The sequence below is a fragment of the Vulpes vulpes genome, chromosome 11, assembly GCF_048418805.1.
Source record: "Vulpes vulpes isolate BD-2025 chromosome 11, VulVul3, whole genome shotgun sequence".
NCBI classification, from domain to species: Eukaryota; Metazoa; Chordata; class Mammalia; order Carnivora; family Canidae; genus Vulpes; species Vulpes vulpes.
Genome location: NC_132790.1, coordinates 78865755 through 78891613, shown reverse-complemented (window position 1 = coordinate 78891613; position 25859 = coordinate 78865755). Strand labels below are relative to the sequence as shown.

The 25859-nt window shown below is 37.0% G+C and overlaps 1 protein-coding gene and 1 pseudogene across 7 annotated transcripts in view; both read right to left on the bottom strand.

The window, feature by feature from the left end:
• Positions 1–25859, bottom strand: part of NEK11 (NIMA related kinase 11) — a 235215-nt gene that overhangs the window by 171237 nt on the left and 38119 nt on the right. For all 7 annotated transcript variants that reach the window (XM_072726830.1, XM_072726832.1, XM_026015522.2 and 4 more), the window contains 2 exons: positions 22817–22982; positions 7132–7250 (listed from right to left, as the gene is read on the bottom strand). In XM_072726830.1, the coding sequence (XP_072582931.1) occupies positions 7132–7250; positions 22817–22982 (285 nt within the window). The remainder of the gene's footprint in view (positions 1–7131; positions 7251–22816; positions 22983–25859) is intronic.
• LOC112932542 (high mobility group protein B1 pseudogene) lies at positions 13042–13653 on the bottom strand (annotated as a pseudogene).

Sequence of the window (25859 nt, the reverse complement as noted above, 5' to 3'; positions counted from 1 at the left end):
CAGTATAGCTAGCATACAGTGTATATTCATTTTGGGTATACAATATTGTGATTCAATAATTCCATAGATTATTCAGTGTTTATCAAAATAAGTGTACTCTTAATTCCCATCACCTATTTCACCTACCCCTACTCACCCACCTCCCCTCTGGTAACCATCAGTTTGCTATCTATAGTCAATAATCTGTTTCTTGGTTTCTCTCTCTCGCTCTTTTTTTTTTTTTTTGCCTTTGCTCATTTGTCTAGTTTCTTAAATTCTACATATGAGTGAAATCATATGGTATTTGTCTTTCTCTCACTGGCTTATTTCATTAGCATTATATTCTCTAGATCCATCCATGTTGTTGTAAATTGCAAGATTTCATTCTTTTTACAGCTGAATGATATTACACACACACACACACACACATACACACACAAAAAAACCCACCCTACTTCTTTATCCATTCATCTATTGATAGACACTTAGGGTGCTTTCATAATTTGGCTTTTTTTGTAAATAGTGCTGCAATAAACAGGGATGCATGCATCCTTTCGAATTCGTATTTTTGTATTCTTTGGGTAAATACTCAGTAGTGCGATTACTGGATTGTAGGGTAGTTCTATTATTGATTTTTTTGAGGAACCTCCATACTGTCTTCCACAGTGGCTATACCTATTTGCATTCCCACCAACAGTGCACAATGGTTCCTTTTTCTCCACATCCTCATCAACACTTACTACTTCTTATGTTTTAGACTTCAGCACTTCAGACATGTATGAAGTGATATCTCAATGGTTTTGATTTGCATTTCCCTGATGATGAATGATGTTGAGCATCTTTTCATGTGTCTGTTTGGCCACCTGTATGTCTTTGGAGAAGTGTGTGTACATGTCTTGTGTCCATTTTTAAATTGGATTATTTGTTTTTGGGTGTTGAGTTGTATAAGTTCTTTATATATTTTGGATACTAACCCTTTATTGGATATGTCATATGTTCTCCCATTCCATACGTTGCCTTTTAGTCTTTTAGTTCTGTTGATTGTTTCCTTTGCTGTGCAGAAGCTTTTTATTTTGAAGTGTCCCTACAGTTTATTTTTGCTTTTGTTTCCCTTGCCTCAGGAGACATATCTAGAAAGATGTTACAGCTGATATCCAATAAATTACTGTCTGTGCTTTCTTCTAGGGTTTTTATGGTTTCAGGTCTCACAAATAGGTACTTAATCCACATTGAGTTTATTTTTGCATATGGTGTAAGAAAGTGGTCCAGTTTCATTCCTTTGCATGCCACTGTCTAGTTTTCCCAACACCATTTGTTGAAGAGACTGTCTTTTTCATATTGGATATTCTTTCCTCCTTTGTTGAAGATTAACTAACCATACAACTGTGGATTTATTTTGGGCTTTCTGTTCTGTACTATTGATCTATGTTTGTGTCAGTATCATACTGTTTTGATTACTACAGCTTTATAATATAACTTGACGTATGTGATACCTCCAGCTTTGATTTTCTTTTTCAAGATTGCTTTGGCTATTCGGGGTCTTCTGTGTTTCCATACAAATTTTAGAATTGTTGTAGCTCTGTGAAAAAATGCTGTTAGTATTTTGACAGGGATTGCATTACATGTGTAGATTGCTTTGGACAGTACAGACTTTTTAACAATATTTGTTCTTCCAACCCACGAGCATAGAATGTCTTTCCAGTTCCTTGTATTGTCTTCAATTTTTTAATCAATGTTTTATACTTTTCAGAGTACAGGTCTTTCACCTCTTTGGTTAGGTTTATTCCTAGATATCTTACTACTTTGGGTACAAGTATAAATGGGATTGTTTTCTTAATTTCTCTTTCTGCTGCTTCATTACTGGTATATAGAAATGCAATAGATTTCTGTACATTGATTTTGTATCCTTGACTTCACTGAAATCATTTACAGTTTTAGTACTTTTTGGAGGAGTCTTTTGGGTTTTCTAATTATGGTATCATGTAATCTGCAAATAGTGAAAGTTTTACTTCTTCCTTACCAATTGAGATGTCCTTTATTTGTTTTTGTTGTCTGATTGTTATGGCTAGGGCTTCCAGTACTATGTTATATAAAAGTGGTGAAGTGGGGGGGAGGGGAGCCAGGGAGGCTCAGTCAGTTAAGCATACATTCTTGGGTTTCAGCTCATGTGTCAACCTCAGGGTCATGAGATTGAGCATAGAACATCGGGTTCCATGCTCAGCGTGGAGACTCCTTGAGATTCTTTCCTTCTACTCATGCTCTCCCTCTCTCTAAAATAAATAAATAAATAAATAAATAAATAAATAAATAAATAAATAAATAAAATCCCTTTTTAAAAAGGTGGTGAGGGTAGACATCCTTGTCTTGTGCCTGACCTTAGGGGAAAAGCTCTCAGTTTTTCACCACTGAGTATGATGTTAGCTGTGAGTCTTTCAGTTAAGGCCCTTATTATGTTGAGATATGTTCCCTTTAAACGTACTAAAGGGTTTTTAACATGAATGGATGTTGCGCTTTGTCAAATGCTTTTTCTCCATCTATTGAAATGACCACATGGTTTTTATCCTTTCTCTTATTGATGTGAGGTATCATGTTGATTGATTTTTGAATACTGAACCACCTTTGCAACCCAGGAATAAATGCCACTTGATCATGGTGAATGATTTTTTTTAATGTATTGTTGGATTCAGTCTGCTAACATTTTGTTGAAGATTTCTGTATCTATGTTCATCAGAAATATTAGCCTGTAGTTCTCTTTTTTGTTGTTGTTGTGTCTTTTATCTGGTTTTGGTATCAGGGTAATGCTGGCCTAATAGAATCAACTTGGAAATTTTCCTTCCTCTTCTATTTTTTGGAAAAGTTTGAGAAGAATTTTATATATCTGGTAAGATTTACCTATGAAGCTATCTAGTCCTGGACTTTTGTTTGTTGGGAGATTTTTGATTACTGATTCAATTTCTTTATAGGTAATCGGTCTGTTCAAATTTTCAATTTCTTCCTGCCTCCATTTTGGTAGGTTATAGGTTTCTAGGAATCTATCCATTTCTCCTAGGTTGTCCAGGAGATAGTTTTTTTTTCTGTAGGAGACATAATTAGACCTATATATATTAAATATTGAAAACTAACAGAAGTGAAAAGTATATGATATATTTATTATCAGGAATAACATATAGCATTTCTCCATTTAAAAACTGTTCTGGAGATTGCTTGTGGTGAGCAGAGTACAATGCATAAACTTGTAGAATCACTATGTTGTACACCTGAAACTGTGTGTCAGCTAAACTCAAAAAAACCCACAAAAAACTAGTTTAGAGAATTGATCTAGATAGTGATAACTGCCTCCCCTTTCCACCCAAAACTACCAGAAATATAAGGAATTTTTCAAAAGGAAATTCATAATTGTGCTAGAAAATAGTTACAAATGGTCAAGAAATTTCATAAAAGCTCTGAAAGAATGCAAAAAGAGGAGCCCCTAGCCTAAAACATTTAAAAGAAAGTTGCCAAAAAAAAAAATAAAAAATAAAAAAAATAAAAATAAAAAAATAAAAAAAATAAAAATAAAAGAAAGTTGCCTCTAGATCCGTCTTCCGACAGCAGCAATAATATGCCCCCGTATGGTTTTTCTCATTTCCCCATCTCACTCACTCTCCCCACTCACTGATTTCTGTTTCATGAAATTGCCCCCTAAACTTCTTACAACCCAGTTTTTGTTTTAAGGATCGGATATTGGAAGAACTCAAACAAGACAAGTTTTGGTGTTTTCCCAACATCTAGGGCCTCACTTGTAACTAACTTCCTTCCTTCCTTCCTTCCTTCCTTCCTTCCTTCCTTCCTTCCTTCCTTCCTTCACCTTCCTCCCTCCCTCCCTTCCTTTATTCTCTCTCCTTCTCTTTCCTTTTCTCTCCCTCCCTCCCTGCCATCCTCACCCCCTCTCTCTCCCTTCCCCCACCCTTTCTTGTCTCATTCTCTCCATATTTCACCCAGGATATTCAGCATTGCTTCAAATCTATCTTTTCAATTTCTCACCCATGGATAATGAAACTTGTGTTCATCCTTGACCTTCTCTTATCACATCTCACATATCCAACTCCAGTTATTTGAACTTATCAAGTTAACTGTCATATCCATGTCCTGCCCACTACTGTCATATTATTTCAGGTCCTACAACCTCATGTATGGATATTATAAAAGGTTTCAGACAAATATCCTGAGTTCCTCTCTTTCCTATCTATAATTTATCATCCAGTCTTCCTGAAGTTCTGATCATAGTTCCACTCAAAAGGTTTCTGTGGCATTATTGTGTATACTACAAAATAAAGCCCTCTGCAACTTGATGTCAACATATCTTTCCTCACAACTTCATTCATATACCCTAAGAGCCATTCCAACTGAACTACTCATCTTTCACTCTGAAGGTGCCATGACTTCCCAGAGCTCTGTGCCTTTGCTAACTCTGTTCACTAATCCTGGAAAGCTCAGACTCATCTTTTACCTTATTCAAAATCTACCTTGGGTCAAATGTCATTTCTTCCAAGATCTTCATTGATGCTCCCAAGTAGCATCATTATCCCTTTTCTTGGTCTCCTATAGCACTTAAAGTGTACTTTTCTTGGCATTCTTATAATTTGTTTTAATTAAAGTATAATTTACATTAAAATACATAAATCTTAAGCTTGATGAATTTATCATCCTTGTAATCATCCACTCGGGTCAAGATAAAGAACAATTCCAGCATCCCAGAAGTTTCTTTGTGCCCCCTTCCAGTCAAAATCCCCTTCAAAGGGTAATCTCTATCCTGAGATTGCGTTAGTTAATCTCAGATTAGTTTTGCTTGTTTTGAACCTCATATAAAGGTTTTTAAACTTCATATGGAATCACATAGTATGCACTCTTTTGCATCTAGCTTCTTTCACCCATCATGTCTTTGAAATTCATCTAGTCATACATATCAATTTATGTTCTTCTTTTATTGCAGAGTAGTATTCCATTTTAAGATTATACCACAGTTTATTTAACCATTCTACTAAAAATTGACATTTCTCAGTGTTTTAGCTAATACAAATAAGGCTTCTACGGACATTTTGTACATGTCTCTTTTTTGACATAGGAACTCATTTTTCACCTTAAGAAGAGAATTAGCGGGTCACAAGGTATTTGAATGTTTAGGTTTGGAAGTACTACCAAACATTTTTCTAAAGTGATTATACCAGCAATGTAATCTCCAGTAGCTCCACATCCTTGTCAGAACTGTTACTGTCAGAGTTTTGTTTTGCTTTGTTTTTTTGCCCTTCTGGTAGCTATGCTTTCATTTCTATATTAAGTTATAACCCCAAGCAACAACACTTACAGAGCTCTTAGCAGACTGCAAAGTTTTTACATGTATAACATCTCAATGCATATTCCCTCTAGTCCTATACGTAAGCAGGAGTGTCCCACTATTATCCCTATTTTACAAATGAGAAAACAAAGGCTCAGAAAAGCAGAGGGCCTGCCCAGGGCTATATAATACAGTATGTGGCAGAGATTCTGCAGCTGGTATATCCATCATGTTACAGAGTTATTTGGGTACATTTTTTTTTTATCTCTGCTAGTTTACTAATAGCTCTTTAATGTTAGACCTTATTTTTAATTTATCTCTATTTAATAAATGAATAAATGAACTTAAATATGATTGAAATTTCTCTGTCTATACAGAAAACCTTTATAATAATTGGTTATAATAACATAATAAATAAGCAATATTTATTACCTGAATCACAAAGGACAGAATTTCAGGAACACAGATACACAAATATTCAAACATTTAGTCCCATTTAATGACTTTCTTAAAATGTCGAAGGATTAAAAAAAATTTGAATCCTCTCTTTGAAGGATTACTTTAAACTCATTACTTCAACTATTAAGCACACCGAATGTATTGCAAATATTTCGTTCCTAAATCAACTAGATTTCAGTTTTATATTTTGCATATAGAACACAGAAGTTGTCACTTCATATATGAAAGTGACATATATATATATGTAACATATACATATTTCCTTATGTATAAGCTTACAAATAGGCCATGGAATAGTAAAGAAAATAAAAGAAATTCCATTGTAACTGTATATACATATGCCCTACATTCAGCAGCTCTGTGTAGTTTATTAAAAGGTTACTTGATATACTTTTATCACCGTTTCTTAGGATAATTTGACAAAATTCAAAAGATTGTTACAAGCTGTCAATAAATCAGTACCTATTTGTATTATCCAACATGTGTTTAGAAGATACATGCAAAGCTCAGTATAATCTGGTTACTTTTTATGCATTCAGAAACCATATGCAACATATTTGAGCTATCCGAAATCCATAGATAGCCAGACCTTGATGTACTCTCTAAATTTCAACCTTTGTTCAAGAAGAATGTTCCACACAGTCCTAAATTGAAAGATGTACTATGGACATTTCATGGTATCTACTTTTGTTTCTGTACGTTCATCTTTTCAAACATAGTTGTGCCATTTTATGGGTCTCTAAAACATGCAAAAACTATTACTTTTAACCTATGGGGAATACAATTAAAAGTTTTAAAATATATTTTTAAGACAGAGATTATAATTGCAAACTACAATTGAACTCATAAAACATACTTTGACCTTCAGTACTAGATATTTCATGTCAAAACTGACTTTTAGTCTGAGTGTCTCTCTGAAGCCCAAGAGTATCTTCTGCCTCATCACTTAGCTTGGGATGTGAACGCAGCTAACTTCTGCAATGACACATTCTAGAGTGACCATGCAATTCATTTAGAGTATGCTAGATATTTATAGCTCAAGCTTATTCTAAGATATGATAAATTCATAGTATGCTAAAAGTATCTGAGAATTGCTTACAATCACAGGATATCATCAGATATATGAGAATGTGTTTAATACAAGTTTCTGCCTTGTATTCAAGGCCAACTTGATTTCTAGAACAACAAAAAAGGCTATTCAAGTAAATCTTATATATTGAATCATTCAACAGTTTTCTCATGGTAAAGCATATTATAGATGTTGAACTACTGGGTCATTTACCTTTGGACTTCCGTCTTTTCAATTCTACCCCCAAAAATTCATTTTTCAAGTTCAAACGTGACTTAAAATCATGTCCATCAGTAACAAATGAACATACCTTTCATGTATGTAGTCAACTCCTAGCAATAGCTGGATAAACCATTCTATTATTTGACTTTCTGGAAAGGTTTTGCCAGCTTCTTTATATTCCTGAATTTTAAAGTCCAGATCTCGACCCTGAAACACAACAGCATAATTTTTCATATTTTTCTTTAAGATTTTAAAATCAAGCTCTCTCTACAACAGTTAACATACAGCAGTGACTTTATCACAAGACAGTGGAGGCTTACTGCCACTCTGGAGCTTCCACTGAGTTCCAAAGTCTCTTTTTGACCAGCCTCTAGCCAGGCTCCTCTGAGCCTTATTCTCAACCAAGCCTCGACCTTGGCTTATAAAGACTTAAACCAATACTCACACAATTCCAATAGCTCAAGGTCACATCGCCAGGATGGCACTAGTCTCCCTTAAAGTGCCTGCCTGAGAAAATTTACTGCCAAAAGAATTTACTGTCTGTCCTAGCCCACATCTGTCTCCTGGGGTCCCTGGAAGGGCAGGGGCCTAGGGCCTAACTGTAATTAATGACAGTTAGCAAGCCCTGATACACATGAACCAACCCCCTTCCTGCTTTTTGTAATTTCCCCTTCCCTGACTCTGCTCAGGTTGCCACTGTTTTCCCCCTTCTTCCAGTCTCCCTCTTCTTTTCTTTATTTTTAAAATTTTATTTATTTATTTGACAGAGAGAGAGAGAGCACAAGCAGGGATAGAGGCAGAGGGAGAGGGAGAAGCAGGTGCCCTGCTGAGCAGGGAGCTTGATGCGGGGCTCAATCCCAGGATGCTGGGACCATGACCTGAGCTGAAGGCAGACACTTAACCACAGAGCCACCTAGGTGTCCCTCCAGTCTCCCTTTTCATGTTCCAGTCACCTATGCACTTATCAGAATGTGTGCACAACCAGGAAGAGCTCTTTTTGACATATAACATATGTTATAACATTCTACACATAATACATAGTACAGCTCTTTCCCTAACTGCCAGTTACTGAATACACTCTGTTTTTACTACTTCAGATAATGCCCATTTGACATTGCTCAAGGACAAAAATCCTTCTAAAGGTCACATATTTATATGTACTCACATAAAACTAGAAGTGACTTTCCTTATACTAAGAGTTTTATATAACTATACATATAACTATATATAACTATATATATAGTTATATATAACTATAGAAGCCTAACATACATACAAAGTAAAATATAAAGCCAGTAAGATTCAAATGAATGATTTTTTTTAAATAAAGACTTTATTATTTATTCATGAGCAACACAGAGAGATAGGCCGAGACACAGGCAGAGGGAGAAGCAGACTCCATGCAGGGAGCCCGATGGGGGACTTGATCCCAGGACTCCAGGATCACGCTCCAAGCTGAAGGCAGACACTTAACCACTGAGCCACCCAGGCATCCCCAAATGAATGATATTAATTTAATATAAAGTGATGGTGTTTTGGTGAAACTCTATTAGTCCTTACATTGTAAATATGGTACTGGTTGCTGTAATTTTGATTCTTTTTCAGTTTAGCATGTCTAGACTAACAAGTGTCTTGGGATGACTTAACTCTCCTTTTGACTATTTAACTACAGTAAAATTCCCAGGAATACAAGTGTGGGGTCCAAACACATGATTTAAACATTTACTCATGGGACACCTGGGTGGCTCAGTTAAGGTTAAGTGTTTGTACTCTCTCTCAAACAAATAAAATTTATTTTATTTTAAATATATTTTCTCACACTCTTGCTTGCGCTCTCTCTAATAAATTAAAAATAAATAAATAAATAAATAAAACATTTAGTCAGTCTGTCCTACCACTCACTGGTGATAGGAAGAATAATACTTGGTGCCAAAAATGAATCATGATCACAACGACAAACATCTAAAATTGCCTGGAAGAGTCTGACATAAAACCTTTTCTGATTATGCTTCTACTAATGGATTTCAACCACCATAGAAATGAACACGCAAAACGTTAAATTCTCTTAGAGAAGCCTTATACTTAATCCCCTTTACCTTAAAACACTGGACAATTAACACAATTCCAGAAGTGTGCCTCTAAAGAAAAAGTGAAATGCAAGTAGTTTTGGTCTTTAGAGTATGCCAACAACACACAGCTCCATGAAAGAAGACAGGTACTAAACCAAATCCCCAAGGAACATAAGAGCCAAACATTAAGCTGCTTACAGACTTCCTAACAGTTTTCACTGCTAAATGCAAAAGAGTATATATAGGCAGTGAAAGAATCAAAGGGAAATTACATCTAATCAAACAATATTAGGTCACCCAACCGGCTCATTTGTAATGCATTTTTTATTTTTTATTTCCTTTCAGTGCAATAAGCAAATACTTGCCTTGCATCGTCTCACCTTCCACATGGGCACGACAAGTCAAAAATGGCATATCGAACCTTCAATTTGCGCCCTAGCTCACATCCAATTTCCTACTGGATTTTCTGGGGCAAGTTGATCAAAACTTGTTGGAATCCAAAAACATAATGAATCAAATATTTGGCTACTTGTCAAAAAGACTATCATTTTTTTCTCATTCTCCAAACCTACCTTCAAATCCCCTCCTTTTAAACCTAGAGTTTATCAAAGTTCTGTTGAATTATACAAGCTATACCATCATAGTGTTTCTATAAATTGCACAAAACATTTTTTGACAACATCCTGTGAAGCAGATGTGAAAGCCCATCAGATAAAAGGTGAGCTGTAAATATATACATTTTTCCAATCCAGGCTTCTTCTTCTATGCAAGAGGAAATTTCTCTCTCTCTCTCTCTCTCTCTCTCTCTCTCTCACACACACACACACACACACACACACACACACACACACAAACACACACATTTTAAAACAAAAAAGATGGGCAGCCTGGGTGGCTCAGCAGTTTAGCACCACCTTCAGCCCAGGGCGTGATTCTGGAGACCCAGGATCAAGTCCCATGTCGGGCTCCCTGCATGGAGCCTGCTTCTCCCTCTGTGTGTGTCTCTGCCTCTCTCTCTCTCTCTCTCTCTCTCTCTCTCTGTGTATCTCATGAATAAATCAATAAAACCTTAAAAAAAAAGATATCCATTCAATATCCCATTTAGATTCTCTGAATGTGATAAAATATCTCCACTGTCAGGAAGATAATTACATACTTATTTCTGTGTCTTTCCTAAATAGCTTTAGATGAGAAGTGATAAAAAGAGAGAAGAAGGGAAGGAAGGAAGGAACAAGGAGAGAAGGAAAGAAGAAGAAAGGAAAGGAAAAAAAGAAAAACTTGCCTTATAGAAATATCAATGAAGATATCTGCTTCAACCCAACATCTTACTTTAGAAAGGTCATACATAAGTACAGATGTCCCTGTGAAAACAGCTTTTGCATATGTAACTGTCTACCTCAATTCAAACAACACTAAAATTTGGAGAAATTTGTGTATTAAAATAGCATTCTTTTCAAGAATTTATCCCCAGTAAGTTATAGAAATACGAATCTTACACATTTGTATCAGCTTCAGTATTGTCACTTTGTGAGTAAGTACAATTATGTTTTTTCTCTGTAAATTATCTTGCCATGATGGGAGCCTACTCCCTGGGTGACATTTACTGTTAGTCTGACAATTACTCCTACTGCTCCTCCTAAGTGGTGACAGAACTTGCTTATCTGTTTCCTACATTGGTATTACATATGTGTGCAATTTCCCATGACTAAATAAATATATATACATATAGACTATTGAAAAAAAAGAATAGGGCCTACAATAGTAGGCCTCAAAGTGAAATGTCAAAAGGAGATTACACAAACTCCCTCTTGCTCTCTGAGTAGAACCATAAGGAGAAATGAACCAGTTCCTAATATTAAGCAAGCAATGTGTTTAGTTGACAAGAAGACAGACTGCCAAAAGATTAATCAGGGAGCAGGGTCTCATCCTCCTCAAGTTACTGCCTCTACAATTTTCATTTTGTACATTTATCTCTAAGAAAAAGCATTTGCTTTGTATTTACTTTGTTCTTTAATAAATATTCTGTAGATTATTTTCTTAGGATTCAAATTAGTAATCAAGTCACTCACAGATTACTATAACAAATTATGCTTTTATATAACAAAGAAATACAATTTTTAATGAAGCAGCCTGATTTTAACTCAACAATATGAAAAGCATTTTTAAAAAAGATTTTATTTATTTATTAATTAAAGATACAGAGAGAGAGGCTGAGACATAGGCAGAGAGGCAGAGAGAGAGAAGCAGGCTCATGCAGGGAGCCTGATGTGGGACTCAATCCCAGGTCTCCAGGATCACGCCCTGGGCCGAAGGCAGGCGCCAAACCGCTAAGCCACCCAGGCGTCTCAAAATGCATTTATGATTTCTTTCTCTAAGCCATCTTCCAAGTAAAAATTAAATGTTTTTGATAAAATGTCACACCTCAGTTTAAGAAATTCTTATTACAATATCTGTCGGTGCACTGTTTTCTTAATTTTGTCTTTTAAGAAATATTAAATGATGACATTTATTGTTAAAAAAAAAAAAACTTTAGTGAAGAGTATTGGCTTTGACTTAAACCTTTATTAATGTTGCCCTAAGTCTATACTGCTCACAGAAAAGGCTTTCACTAGTATCACCCCTTGAAAGTTGCTAATAAAGCTTTGATGTTAACTTCTGAAGTTTTGAAAATCTGTAACCCAAAATGTACCATTTGATAGGTTAATGGCATCTCCTCCCTCCCGTCTCCCAATTAGCCACCATCCGACTAACTTTGAAATGCCAAGACCTTGAAGACATGAAGAACAACTCAAATACAGTGTCTAAATTCCATCTTTGATTCCATTAAAAAGTTACAAATCCTAAAAGCATTTAATTAAAAAAATTAATCAAAGTTTTTTTTAAGTCATCAACAGAAGTACTAACAACCAGTTGAAAAGGCTGAAGTAGAGCATTCTCAGAAGCCTAAATACAACAAAACTGCAATGTTCAGATATGCATACACAAAGGACAAAGTAATCTCAGGATTTTAGAGCTGGGAGAAGCTTGAAAAATTGTTCTGTACTACTTCATTTTAAAATCAAAAAGCTGCCCCTTATTAATTCACTTGGTTGACATCTTAAAACGCTGTTCTGTTATACTCTATGTCACCTTTCCACAAGCTTCTAATACATCCTTCCAGTGGATCTCAAATGTTACCAGGCATCAGAATCAACCCTTTTGCTTGTTTAAAAGGCATATTCCTGCACTACATCAACAGAGACTCTGATTCAGTAAGTCTAGAGAGGACAATGGAATCTGTATTTTTAATTTTTTTTAATAAAACAAATTGTATTTACTTAGAAATATTCAGAATCTCAACAAAACAGCTGCAACTTTTTTTTTTTTTTTTTGCAATTACAGAGGAGTATTTACTTAACAGAACAGCAATTATTACATAGAGGCTGCATCAGAGACAACTGAGGATGAAAAAAACTATCAATCCTGGGAGCACCCAACTGGCTCAGCCAGTACACGATGCAACTCTGGACCTCAGGTTGTGAGTTCAAGCCCCATTACTTAGAGATTAGAGGTAGAGATTACTTAAAAAAAAAAAAAAGAAAAGAAAAGAAAAAGAAAAAACTACATCTCCATATAAAACTCATTTGTGCTGTACACCAACAAAAACCTGCTTTAAATTTCCATGCCAGTGTACCACTGCCACACTGTACCAGGCAAAGGTTAGTGCCCACAGAGAAGACCACCAGGACAGGGCTGTCAAAAGAGACATTCAGGAGTGTATTAACTATACAAAAAAAAAAAAAAAAAAAAAGACTTTGTACAGTTTAAAAACAAATCTTACACAGTCTTACATTTCAATTTTTTTCTCTAAAATGAGTGAGTTGTTCATGATGGGGGAGGGTGCTACATGCTAGTTGAGAAGGAAAAAAAAAAACTTCACTAGCACTAACTCATTCATCATCTTCTTTATCTTCCTCCTCCTCCTTTTGCTCTTCCTTATCTTCCTTTTTTTTTCTTGCTTCTTCTGGTCTTGATGACTCCCTTTTTGCCACATCAGGCTTTCCTTGAGTGCTGTATATCCACCAATCTCCTTTTCATAACTTTTTCTCCAGCTAAGCAGCCTTCATTTCATGAGGTGGTTTGTCATCTACAGCAGTGTTATTTCACATCTCTCACAGTTTCTTTGAAATGTCACCCATGGACAAGCCAGGATGTTCTCCTTTGATTTGGGGGCAATAACTCAGAACAAAATAGGAAAAAGGCCGAAGGAGGCTTCTTGGGTACACTGGGATCCTTGAACTATTTTTGTTTCCCCTTTAGGGGAGTATGTAAGTTTTCATTTCTCTTTCATAACAGGCATTGTTCATCTTTGCCCTGTTTTCAAATTTTCCTTCCTCTTTAGCAGACATGGTCTTCCACCTCTCTGAGTGCTTCTTAGAAAACTCTGGGAAGCTGACTGAAGTTTCTGGGTGCTTCATCTCATGCTCCTCTCTGCAAATTTGCATAAAGAATCCATATGATGACATTTTGCCTCTCAACTTCTTCGGATCTCTTTTGCCCATGTTTAATTATGCTCCTCAGTGAGGCACAGAGTCACCCAATGCCCATCTGGCTCTCACTTGCCTGACTGTCTCTGTGGAGCTCAATGTACTGCCATGGCTGTCAAAATCTGTATTTTTAAATAAGCATTCTAAGTGACTGTGGGACAGGTAGTCCATGGACCACACTTTAAGAAAATGCTGCCAGATAATAACACAAATGGGCCATATATTTAATATTTCACCTATCAATGGAAACATTTGATCCAATAGTTTGAAAAATTCCAAAGGCAAAAGATGTATTTGGGACACTCAGGGTTGAATAAGATAAAGATATCATTGTTTTATGATATCTTTAAAAGCCAGTGGCATTACTAAAGAGAGCATCAATAAATGGAGGTGGAGGGGGCAGGTAAGGAGTTCATCTGTCATCGTAGAACCTGAAGACATTTCCTTAGACTTTTGGAAGTTCGCTGTAATGGAGTACATAAAAATAGGGGAATTGGAGGCCACACTATGCTCTTAAAGCAAAATAAGAAAATTCACTTTCTAAATAGGTACTAGAGAATGGCATGTAGTATCATGTATGATGTTTATGTCTGATAATATCAATAAGCATTCCTGAGTTTAGCTGCTAATTTCTTTTTCCAAATTCTTTTAGACTGTTTTTCTTGTTGAGGCAAATGTGCATGAATAAGAATAAAATGATAGAACTTATTTTTATCCTAAGAAGTGACATGAAGGACTCCTGCGTGGCTCAGTGGTTGAGCATCTGCCTTTGGCTCAGGGCATGATCCCAGAGTCCTGGGATCGAGTCCCGCATTGGGCCCCCCACAGGGAGCCTGCTTCTCCCTATGCCTCTGCCTCTGCTTCTGTTTGTCTTTCATGAATGAATAGACAAAATCTCAAAAAAAAAAAAAAAAGAAGAAGAAGAAGTGACATGAGATGCTTTAATCTGTAAATCACTGGGTTGTTTTTAAAATAAAGTATTTGAAGTGGATTATTCTGATTCTATTTTTGAATACTTGTATTTATATAAAGTCATATGTCAGCTAAAGGCATACCCCACATGCTGTAAGTTCTACTGGGTTTATGAATTCCTTTATATTAGTGCATTTAATACAAATTTTTAAAAAAATAAGACTAGTTTTGCTTTTCAGTTTTTACATTAACAATTTTAAGTAAAAATCAGTGGCCTTACTTTTTAACTTAGTTGTTAAAAGGTTAAAATATTTCATGGTTTAAACAAAGAAAGTAAATATAACAAATCAAATTACTTTAATTTTGGTACTTAAAAATCATAAGCAGATCAGTTCAAGTATACAAAATCATGAGGCAGTCACATGATTTATAGTCTTCCCTAATTGGATAAAGTCTAGATCCATAGGACTGGTGCAGAGCAAATTCTGGAAGACCTACCTACTCCAGGATGGAGCTACCCAGAAACAGAGAACTCTGATGGGACCTACCTCTCTATAGGTAATGTTTAGCTCCTTCAATCAGAGAAATCCCAGCAAAGCAAGCCACTAAAGACAGCCCGGATGTGTGGATACCTGGAGCACTGGGAAAGATGGTGCTATAGACTGAATGTCTGTGTCCCCCCAAAGTACCTATGTAGAATCTTAACTTCCAGTATAAGAGTATGGGGGGGTACACTGGAAAATGATTAGGTCATGAGGGTGGAGGCTCATGAATAAAATTAATGTCTTTATGAAAGGGACCCCAGAGAACTCCTTCACCCCTACTACCATGTGAAAGCACAGCAAGAAGATGACCAACCATCTATGGACCAGGAATCTGGACTTTACCAGACACTGAGTCTGCTAGAATCTTGATCTCAGACTTCTAGCCTTCAGAACCATGAGAAACAAACTTCTGTTGTTTATAAACTGCCCAGTCCATGGCATATTGTTATAGCAGCCTAAATGGACTAAGACAGATGGTCACTAATCAACGTCACAATAATCAATATCCCAGGAGTCTCCCTCAACCATAAAAGAACAATCTGGATGGTGATGGTCCCAGACAGAGCTTCAGGACAATAAGCAGTAGCTTTATAGGATATGTCATTGCCAAATTAACTTGCAAGAGTGTACTGCTAGAGGTTCAGGATTACAAAACTCATCCTACTTACCTGGTTTATTTAGGCAGTTTTACATAAATAAGAAACGTAAGAGAAAATTTCAAATTTTCTTTTTTACAGTACAGACTGATCCTTGGCAAGGACTTGCTTGAAAATTGCTATCAGACCCATTAGTGTTTAAGAATTTGAATGTTTCTTCCTTCCGGCATGAATCATACTCATAGCTACAAGTCAGAATTAGAGTTATAAATTAGCTTGGCTTCTAGAAAACAACTGGAAAGGGGGAGATGGGAGTAGCCACTATTATCATAACAACTTCCACTATTGACAGTCTACTAGGTGCTAGGCTCTGATAGCCATTTTTTCAATATTCATTACTTCAAATCCCTATAAAACCTAACAAAAGAAGTGTTGTTGCACTATCTTAACATCAGGAAAGGGATCAGAGAGATAACTTGCTCAAGGAAATGGACAAAGATTCGAACAGAAGTCAGTGTGACGACAAAGTCCACACACTCTCCACTATTTCAAATCCTACTTCGTCTCTCAGTGAGAGAAATAAAACACTTAACAACATCATCATCACATTAAAATATCCATGCGTGTACAAACTGATATACATGCATTTCTGTGTTCATGTATGTCATATAACCGGAGATAAAGATACAGAATATAAGTGAGAATAAGCCAAGAAAAGGAAATGCATGGGTACATGTGAATTGTCAGGTGATCACCACATTCAAGTTAACTGACACACCGAATACTTCAAATACTTTGGTTTTGTTTGTTTGTTTTTTGTTTTTTGTTTTTTTGTTTTTTTGTTTTTTTGTTTTTGGTGGTGAGAGCACTTGAAATCTACTTTATCGTCAAATTTCAGGTGTATAGTATGTATTGTTAATTATGTCACTATTCCCAGAACTATGTTCTAAATTCCCAGAATTTGTTCATCTTATAACTGAAAGTTTCCATTTTATATTTTTTATATCTTCCTATAATTCACATAGGCTTGACTAGAACAGGTATACAGAAATTTGTGTTCTGGGCCACGATTTGAAACATGTTTGCTTAACACTGTTGGTATGAGCAATAAAACTGTCAATCTCTTTTAATTCATGTCCGTGTAGAGGTAGATAATTACATGCTTGGGGAGGTAGGAACCAAGACTATTTAATTTACTCTATTAAATATTAAGGAAGAAATTAGAGCAATCCAAGTAAAAAGAAAAAAGGTATTTCCTAATACCCCTGGTCCTGGTTCCACCCTAGACAAAATTCAATATTCCAGCCATGTGATTGCTAGGAAAATCACCCCACCTCTCTGGGGTCCTATTTCCTTATCTATAAAACAGAATAATATATAAGAATCTACTTCTCCTTGAGAAAGGATGAGGGCATGTTAAAAAGATATAGGAGCCAATATGAAGGAGCCCCAACAGCTAAAGCTGGAAGAGTCGGAACAACAAAATAATGACAGTATTGGGTTATAACCCATGGAACAAAATAAATATTCATGAGTTTATGCTGATATAAATAACTGAATAAATACGTAAGTGGAAAAGGAAAAGTAGAACAGTTTTTCCTTATAAGAGAATCCCAATTAGTGAATATAGAAAGAATGAGGGAAATACATAATCACCATTAGGAAACAGAGTGAAAAGAGCTCCAGGCAACAACCTTCACTGAAGATGCTAAAATCAGTGTGTGAAAGTTTGAGGAAAAACAGGATTATTAGCATAGTCTCAAAATAGCTTTTCCAAGGTACTTATCCATTGCAAAAAAAGGAAATAGTAATTTTACAGTGGAGAAATCCAGCAGACACAACTTCAATTAAATAATCAAAGTTAACATCACCATTAATAAGATCATCATGTCCTATCATGTACTATCATCATGTCCCCTCTTAATATGATGTACTGAGAAGGACACCACATCACTTCTGTGATAGTCTTGCCCAGAATTTATAACCTCAATCTAATCATGAGAAAACATCAGACAAATCCAAACTGAGAGGCCTTCTACAAAATAACTTACCAGTGCGCATCAGAAGTATCAAGATAGTAAAAACAAGGCTGGAAGAGGGAAACTTTCCAAAGGGACTAAGGAGATACGACAACTAAATGCATTGCAGGATCCTAGATTGGGTCCTGGAACAAAGACACTGGGAAGGAAACTGGTAAAATATTAGTATTCTGGTTTTGATATTGCACAGTGGTTATAGAAGTTGTTAACACTAGGAAATGTGTTTAACTGCAAATATATTAAAATTAAAGATGAAGTATTAAGTTCTTAAATCATGGTCCATTTTTCTCTACTTCTGAGCTTTTTATCACATTATTCCCTTTAACTGAAATGTCCTTGCCCCATCTCCCTTGACCAAATCCTTCCCATGTTTCAAATTCAAATGCAATGCCAGCTCCTCCATGGTTCCTGCAGTCCAAAGTCATTTCTCTTTACTTTTCACTTTCACAGCACTTTCACCACCTCATTCCCTAGGCCCTTACCACATCCCTCTTGTATTTTTGCCATTGATAAAATGGTTCATTTATTCTACCATATATGTTCATTAAAGAAATATTATCACGTTATCCCTGTTGCCCCTACTCTCTAGAATTGTGTCTGACACAGAGCTGGAGATCAGTAATGGCTTTCAGAAGGACCTTTGATTACTATTGCCTTTGTGAACTTGAATTCTTAAGGAACCAATAAATAATCCAGGATGTCGATTTACTCCTATGCAGGAAGAACAACTGCCAAGATGACAGGGAGCCCTTGTCAGTCTAGCCAGCAGGCTTTTTTCCTGTTAGAAGAGGCATATATAGGGACGCCTGGGTGGCTCAGTGGTTGAGCATCTGCCTTTGGCTCAGGTGGTGATCCCAGGGCTGGGGATCAAGTCCCGCATAAGGCTCCCTGTGAGGAGTCTGCTTCTCCCTCTGGGTCTCTGCCTCTCTGTCTGTGTCTCTCATGGATAAATAAATAAAATCTTAAAAAAAAAGAAGAAGAAGAAGCATATGTAGAGAGCTGAACTGTAATCAGAAGTTGTACATGGAGCAAGGAAAACAGGCCAGGGAATTTTCATGAAGAATAGTACCAAGCGAGATGCCTAAGCGTAAAATCTAACCCACTATCAACCATACTTCCCAGTTCTCAGGTCTGGGCCTTATCTTTGTTCAGTGTCCCATAAACACTGACGAAGTTTTCCTTTATGACCCCATTTTTCTGTTTCTACACTAACCATTCCCCTTTGTCTGCAATTCGAAGCCCTGGCTACACATTCAAATCACTTGGAAAGCATTCAAAACTTCTAACGTCTAGAGGGGTGTCTGGGTGGCTCAGTGGTTGATCATCTGCCTTTGGCTCATGTTGTGATCCCAGGGTCCTAGGATCAAGTCCCGCGTCAGGCTTCCTGAAGGGAACTTGCTTCTCCCTCTGCCTATCTCTGCCTCTCTCTCCATGTCTCTCATGAATAAATAAAATCTTAAAAAATATTCTAATGTCTAGATAAAAATCCAGATCAATTAAATCAGACTTTTTGGAGATGGGCCTCAGCTCTTATGATTTTTAAAATATTCTGGTGACTCTAATGTACAGCCAAAGTTGAGCACTACTGTATAATGATAAATTTTTGCTTAGTTATGTCAACATAACTTTCCTGCTTTTGGTGGATAATTATATGTTCTCTCTCTACTGAAGATATGTGATCTCATGTATCCTCTTCTGCATCTATAAAGTTAATGCTCAAGTTTCTGGGGATGTCTTATCCTTGTCCAAAGTTTTCCAAAGGGAAAACTTTCAGGTAGTATCTCATAGGTCTCCAGGGCAGTACACTGTTAGATGAGCCAGCAAAATAAAGTAGGCCAAAATGCTTTTGACATATATAACAGGTAGAATGAGCCAATATTTTATTTCTTCCCATTAGGGTTTGACAGAAATGAGGTGGGAGGCAGCTGGAAGTAAGTGATAAAGACTTCGTCAGGAAAAAAAAATAAATGAATTTCTGAGTGCTAATTTCTTTCTGGCTCACTACATGGGTCCATGATATAATACAAAAATGAATCAGAAAAAGATAAATCCCTTGTGGAAAGTCTGAGATAGTTTATACTATGTATAATAGGTAGAGTGCCAGGAGAAATAAAATGCTATAGGATGGAGCTCAGAGGGGCCAGATGGGGAGAGATTTCCAGCCAGGCAATTATGGGAGTCTGTAAAGGAGGCATTTCTTCTGGACTTGGGAGGATGAACAGGATTTGAAGGAGGGCATTCTGAAAGGAAATGATCCAAGTAGAGATCAAGAGGTGTGAAACTGCAGGACCGACAGGAAAGAGGAAGCAGTTCCATTTAGCCCTGGGTGGTGGGAGTGAGGAAGAAAAGGACACCAATATTTTAAATACTCTCCCACTTTGGTAGTTCGGGAACTAGTTTCCATCAAAGATTTTGTTCAATCTTGACAAGAAGTTGTGAGAGTTCAGTTGGTTGCTTTTCATACTCATAATCTGATGTGATGTGCCCAAAGGGTTGAGTGATGGATGTAGCAGCCTCATGAACGCATTTATATATTTCAATCTTGCAAGGCCCCAAAATAAATTACAAAAGAGCAAACTTGGAGATAAAAAGACCAACTATTTCAATGGTGATGGCATTTTCCTATGAGGTGCAAGTTTGGCCATCTGCTATTTTCAATATTATTTTACCTCAATAAAAAGATGATAATGCCAGGCTTGTGCAAGTTAAGAACCAATTTAGGTCTGAAGATGAGAAATATCTCTGTTAACAACAAGAACCAGCAATCCGCCATGTCATTCCTTGGGAGTTGGGGAAGTGACAGCCTGACAGCTCAGCAGCAGTGTGGAGCCCTGGAAGCCCTACAGCAGTTCCCACGGGCCTGCCTGTGGTCATCACCATGGCAACGCCCCTCCTGAGACAGTAGCTCAGCCCTTGGAAACCACTAGAATTCAAAAATTAACACAAATGATTCTGGACTGGATCCTGCATGAGAAAAAAGATACAGAAATGTCCTTTCTAAAGATATAAATAGGGCAAGTGGGCTATATTTGAAGATGGATGTGGATTAGATGGGTGGTTCTCAAACTTAGATGTGTTTTGGACTTGCCTAGTGGACTTGACAAAACAGAGATTGCTGAACCCCACCTCCAGAATTTCTGATTCAGTATGGCTGGGGTGGAATGCCCAAGTAATAGTGATGCAGCTGGCCTAGAATCACATTTTGACAAGCATTGGATTACATACCAACATTGTTACAAGGTTCATTTCCTGATTTTGATCATTGTACCATGGTTATGGAAGACAATGTCCTCAGCCTTAAAAAATACAGTAGTATTTAGAACAAAGAGCCATCCTGTCTGCAACTCCCTCTCAAATGGTTCAGGAAAAAATATAGATAGATCAATGAATATATAGAATGATAAAGCAAATGTGGGAAAATTGTTAACAGTTGGCAAATATGGACTAATGGTTCACTGTGTTATTCTTACAACTTCTCTGGTACATTAAAATTATATTAAAATTTAAAAATTTTAAAAATAAGGCAAGAAAAGAAAGTTCTAGCTTATCACCAAGACCTTTTCAATCTAGTAGCTAGTAGCCATACGTGGTTATTTAAATTCTCCTCCTGCCTCTCCTTTTTTGTGTCTCAAACACACAACACTTTCTGGTCGTCCAAAGTTTCTGACCCAAACGGGCCTGTCTTCCATTCTAAGGAGCATCTTCCCTCTTTCCAGCATCCTTTCTTTCAGGCCCCCACAACATCCAGGTAATGAACTGACTAAACTCACTCTAAAGTATGAATAAGCACCAAATTCCCTCAAAGTACATTTAGTTAAGATTAGCTCCCAGAATGTTCTGGAAGTTACTTTTTTTTTTTAAATTTTTTTTTATTTATTTATGATAGTCACAGAGAGAGAGAGAGAGAGACAGAGACACAGGCAGAGGGAGAAGCAGGCTCCATGCACCGGGACCCTGACGTGGGATTCGATCCCGGATCTCCAGGATCGCGCCCTGGGCCAAAGACAGGCGCCAAACCGCTGCGCCACCCAGGGATCCCTGGAAGTTACTTTTTTGAGCAAGGTCATCTTCATGTATTCTCCGAGTCAGCCCTTAAAACTCCCCTCTTCCTACCCTCTCAGGAACAAGCATACCGATTCATAATACAGCTGCTCCTTATCTGTTTCCCTCTCTGGTACCTTCCCAAGCAGCTTCCTACTCAGTTGGGGCTCAGTAAAATGCATAGCTATTATTTGCAGAGAACATGGAGTGGCAGGAAAATTGCAAATACAGGAAGCCATAAATCACAGTTTGATAAATACGAAGAAAGATTTCCATGAGGAAAATGAGCCATATTTCCATTTCCAAATTTCCACTGGGGAAAATAGGTATAGGCCAAGAACTCAAAGCACAAAAGATGGACCTCTGCTCTGTCCAGGCCTCTGTTACAGCATTTAAATGTCCATCTAAGCACTGGACCATTGTAGAAGGTTCAGGTGACTCTCCCCCCAAAATTATTCCCCCAAGCAGCATTTCTCTGCAGCAACTACTCCTTTATTATAAGTGAGTTTGTCAGGGCACCTGGATGGCTCAGCAGTTGAGTGTCTGCTTTTGGCTCAGGTTGTAACCCCAGGGTCTTGGGCTCAAGTCCTGCATCAGGCTCCTTGCAGGGAGCCTGCTTCTCTCTCCCTGTGTCTCTGCCTCTCTCTCTCTCTCTCTCTCTCTCTGTGTGTGTGTGTCATGAATAAATAAATAAACTCTTAGGGAAAAAAAAAGGAGTTCATCAATTACCTAGAGATTGTCATTCTTAGCTACAAGACACCATAACCCACGTTTTTATAGTTCAGCTAGTGGAGGGTTTTTTTTTTTTAAGTTTTTCTTTAAATTCCAGTTAATATATAGTGTAATATTGGTGTATAATATAGTGATTCAACACTTCCATACATCACCTGGTGCTCATCACAAAACATCCTTAATCCCAATCACCTATTTAACCTAGCTCCCCAACTTGTGATTCAATCACTGAACTTATGAGGTATCTCTTTGCAGGCTACTATATACTTTGAAACAGATTTTTACCAAGAATTCCAAAAGAGGAGAGTCTTACCTCGCAGTACTCTGTAATAATGCAGAAATTATCTCGCTCCACAAAACTGGTGTAGAACTTGACAATAGCTGGATGATCCAGCTTGGAAAGGAGCTGGGCCTCCACATTGGCCTGCACAGTCTCATTCGGATTAAGTTCTCCAACAGAGATTTCCTTCAGTACCTTTCTGCAGCCAAAAAAAAAAAAAAAAAAAAAAAAAACAAAACAAACAAACAAAAAAAAAACAAGAAACAAAAAACAAAAAAAAAACCCCCACCAAACCCAAAAAACAAAAAATTTAAATACATTTAAAGTTTAAACATAACAGCTATGTACAAGTAAGTGGTTTGGGGCCACCTAATTACTCTCCAGGCTATGACTTACTCATAGGTCTGGTATTGTCTGTTCTGACACTGTCTCCTGGGCCTGTTTGCCAATCCTGGTTACTGACACACCTGTAGCTCTACAGACTTGGTCAAACAGGGCAAAGACTGAGCTCATTTTGAGCAACATTGATGAGGTGGTTCCTCCTCTGTCTCTGTAGATGTCTTGGTTTCTCTTTTTCTTCCACATAGTGTCTCTGCTTCCATCTGTCTCTGTCTGTTTTATTTCTCACCTTATCTTTTTTTCCTCTCCTTTTTTACTTCTCTCTATTCCTACCTTGATATCTATCTCTGTTTTTTGTCTCTATCTCTCTGTCTCTGTATATATATATATATATATTTATAAATCTGTCAACTCTATGTCTTTCTCTCTTTACCTATGTCCTTCTCTCTCTCTCTGTGTGTGTGTGTGTGTGTGTGTATACACACTTCTCTCTCTCAACTCTAAAATTTTTCACATGTCTCAACTTAAAATCAATAGGGACATTATCTATTTCCTTTTTTATTTTAAAGATTTTATTTATTTATTCATGAGACACACACACACACACACACACACACAGAGGCAGAGACACAGGCAGAGGGAGAAGCAGGCTCCATGCAGGGAGCCTGATGTGGGACTCGATCCCAGGTCTCCAGGATCAGGCTCTGGGCTGAAGGCAGCACTAAACCACTGAGCATACTTTATATAGCATATATAGCATATTTTATTGCTATCGGTATTTAGGAGAAGGAAAAAAATCTATAAACACTGATAGAGAGGTATTTAGGATCTCAAGCATGTATAAATGGAAAAAGAACTCATTAAATCTCCAAATTATTAATTTTAAAACTGTGATAACTCAATGAGGAGTGGACCAAAACACTATTTCTTCCCATCTGAGGAAAAAATAGTCTGATGAACAAACCAATTATAGTACCACTGTAAACTAGATTGCTGGGGAAAAGCACTTTAGAGCACCAATTATGTGTGCAGACAGATTCTGCTGATTATAAGTGAATGTTAGCTATTCATTAAGGCAAGTTCTGCAGAACCCATACTAGAAAACATTTTGCAAAGATGTTCTTTAAGAGTTACAACCTATGCATGCTAATGAAATGTATTTATAGTAGAAACAGTCTTAATTGAAGGCCCTTCAACCAACTCATAGATTAACCAGAGCTCTCTGGTTCTTTCTAACAGATGCTGATGGTACCTTTGCCATAGAGAATGCCTGTGACTAGTATGTGCTCTCTGGTACATCCATTAACCTCTGCCCTTCCAGGCAAGGTATGAACTTACACGAGTCATTGTGCTTATTCCTGAACTTGATTATGCCAGTTGTGCTTGTTACTGTAAATTTGTGATTTAGATATGACAAACTGATGAAGGACAAGTATGAGTGTTATCTTGGTGAGGAAAACTAAGTTAAGTGCTTGTCAAAAAACTTGATAGTGACAAGTTACAAAAAAAAAAAAAGAATGCTGATAATAAGTGATTGACAAGATAGTGCCAAATAGGTGGTTTAAAAAATGTAAAACTTGGGATCTCTGAGTGGCTCAGTGAGTTTAGCACCTGATTTCGGCCCAGGGCATGATCCTGGAGTCCTGGGATCGAGTCCCACGTCAGGCTCCTTTCATGGAGCCTGCTTTTCCCTCTGCCTGTGTCTCTGCCTCTCTTGCTCTCTCTCTGTGTCTCTCGTAAATAAGCAAATAAAATCTTTTTTTTAAAAAAAGTAAAATTTGAGTATTCTGAATTCAGACTGCTGAATTTTCATTCCATTTTAAACAAGGTTTACCCGGAAAACAACATATTATGAATGCAGTTTATGCAAAAAAGATGAAGGGACCTCTAAGCAGAAAACATTAGATGTTGGTTGTGCATCAAAAAATTGGAAAAAAATGTACAATGATATGTTTTAAGTTGATATAAATGTTTCCATTATGTCATTTGATTTAAAATTTGTTTATTCTGTTTACCCAAGTACCAGCCCCAATCACATTGGATAGGAAAGCTCCTATCATTCTTAAAAACATAATCATACTATGAACTTTTCATTGATTCAAGTAAGACTTCTCCTTACTTGTCTCATTGTGGAAGAAATTTCCTAAGGCAATACCAGAGATAGAGTCTTTTCGTCTGTTCAGACTCAGGGCCTCGAAGCTTAGATACCACAGTAAGCCCTGTATTATGTAGTTTTTGCCCATTCCATTCCTCAGGGGCAAACATTTCATAAAAATTCTACGTTAGACCATCTGTCCTAGAAGCTGAGACACTATGTAGGAAAACTTAGAAAGTGTCCTTATTTTACCTGATTCATATCAAGTGTTGGATGACATTTGGCTCTTTTTCTTGATCAATAAGTGCTTGGTGTTAAGCTTCCATTCTCCAAGATCTCATACGGAGAACCTTCTATTTCAAGAGAGCTGTTACCGGGAAATCAGTTTTCCTAAAACTTGAGTTCTTATAACACTTTATTCATTTTAAATGTTCTTCATGGTATTTCCATTATGAACTCATCCACCCCCTCAAGACAACCACAGCAGGCACTGGCTGTATTAGGAAGGATGGCCCTGCACCAGGAGCCTTACAGGCCCTGCTCTGCCATTTACAGGAGTCTTTAACTAGGACTGCAATTTAGAAAGTTGGAACATTTGGTTCCCTTCCCCTAATGGGGTTTTCCCATTGGTTTTGTTAGGTA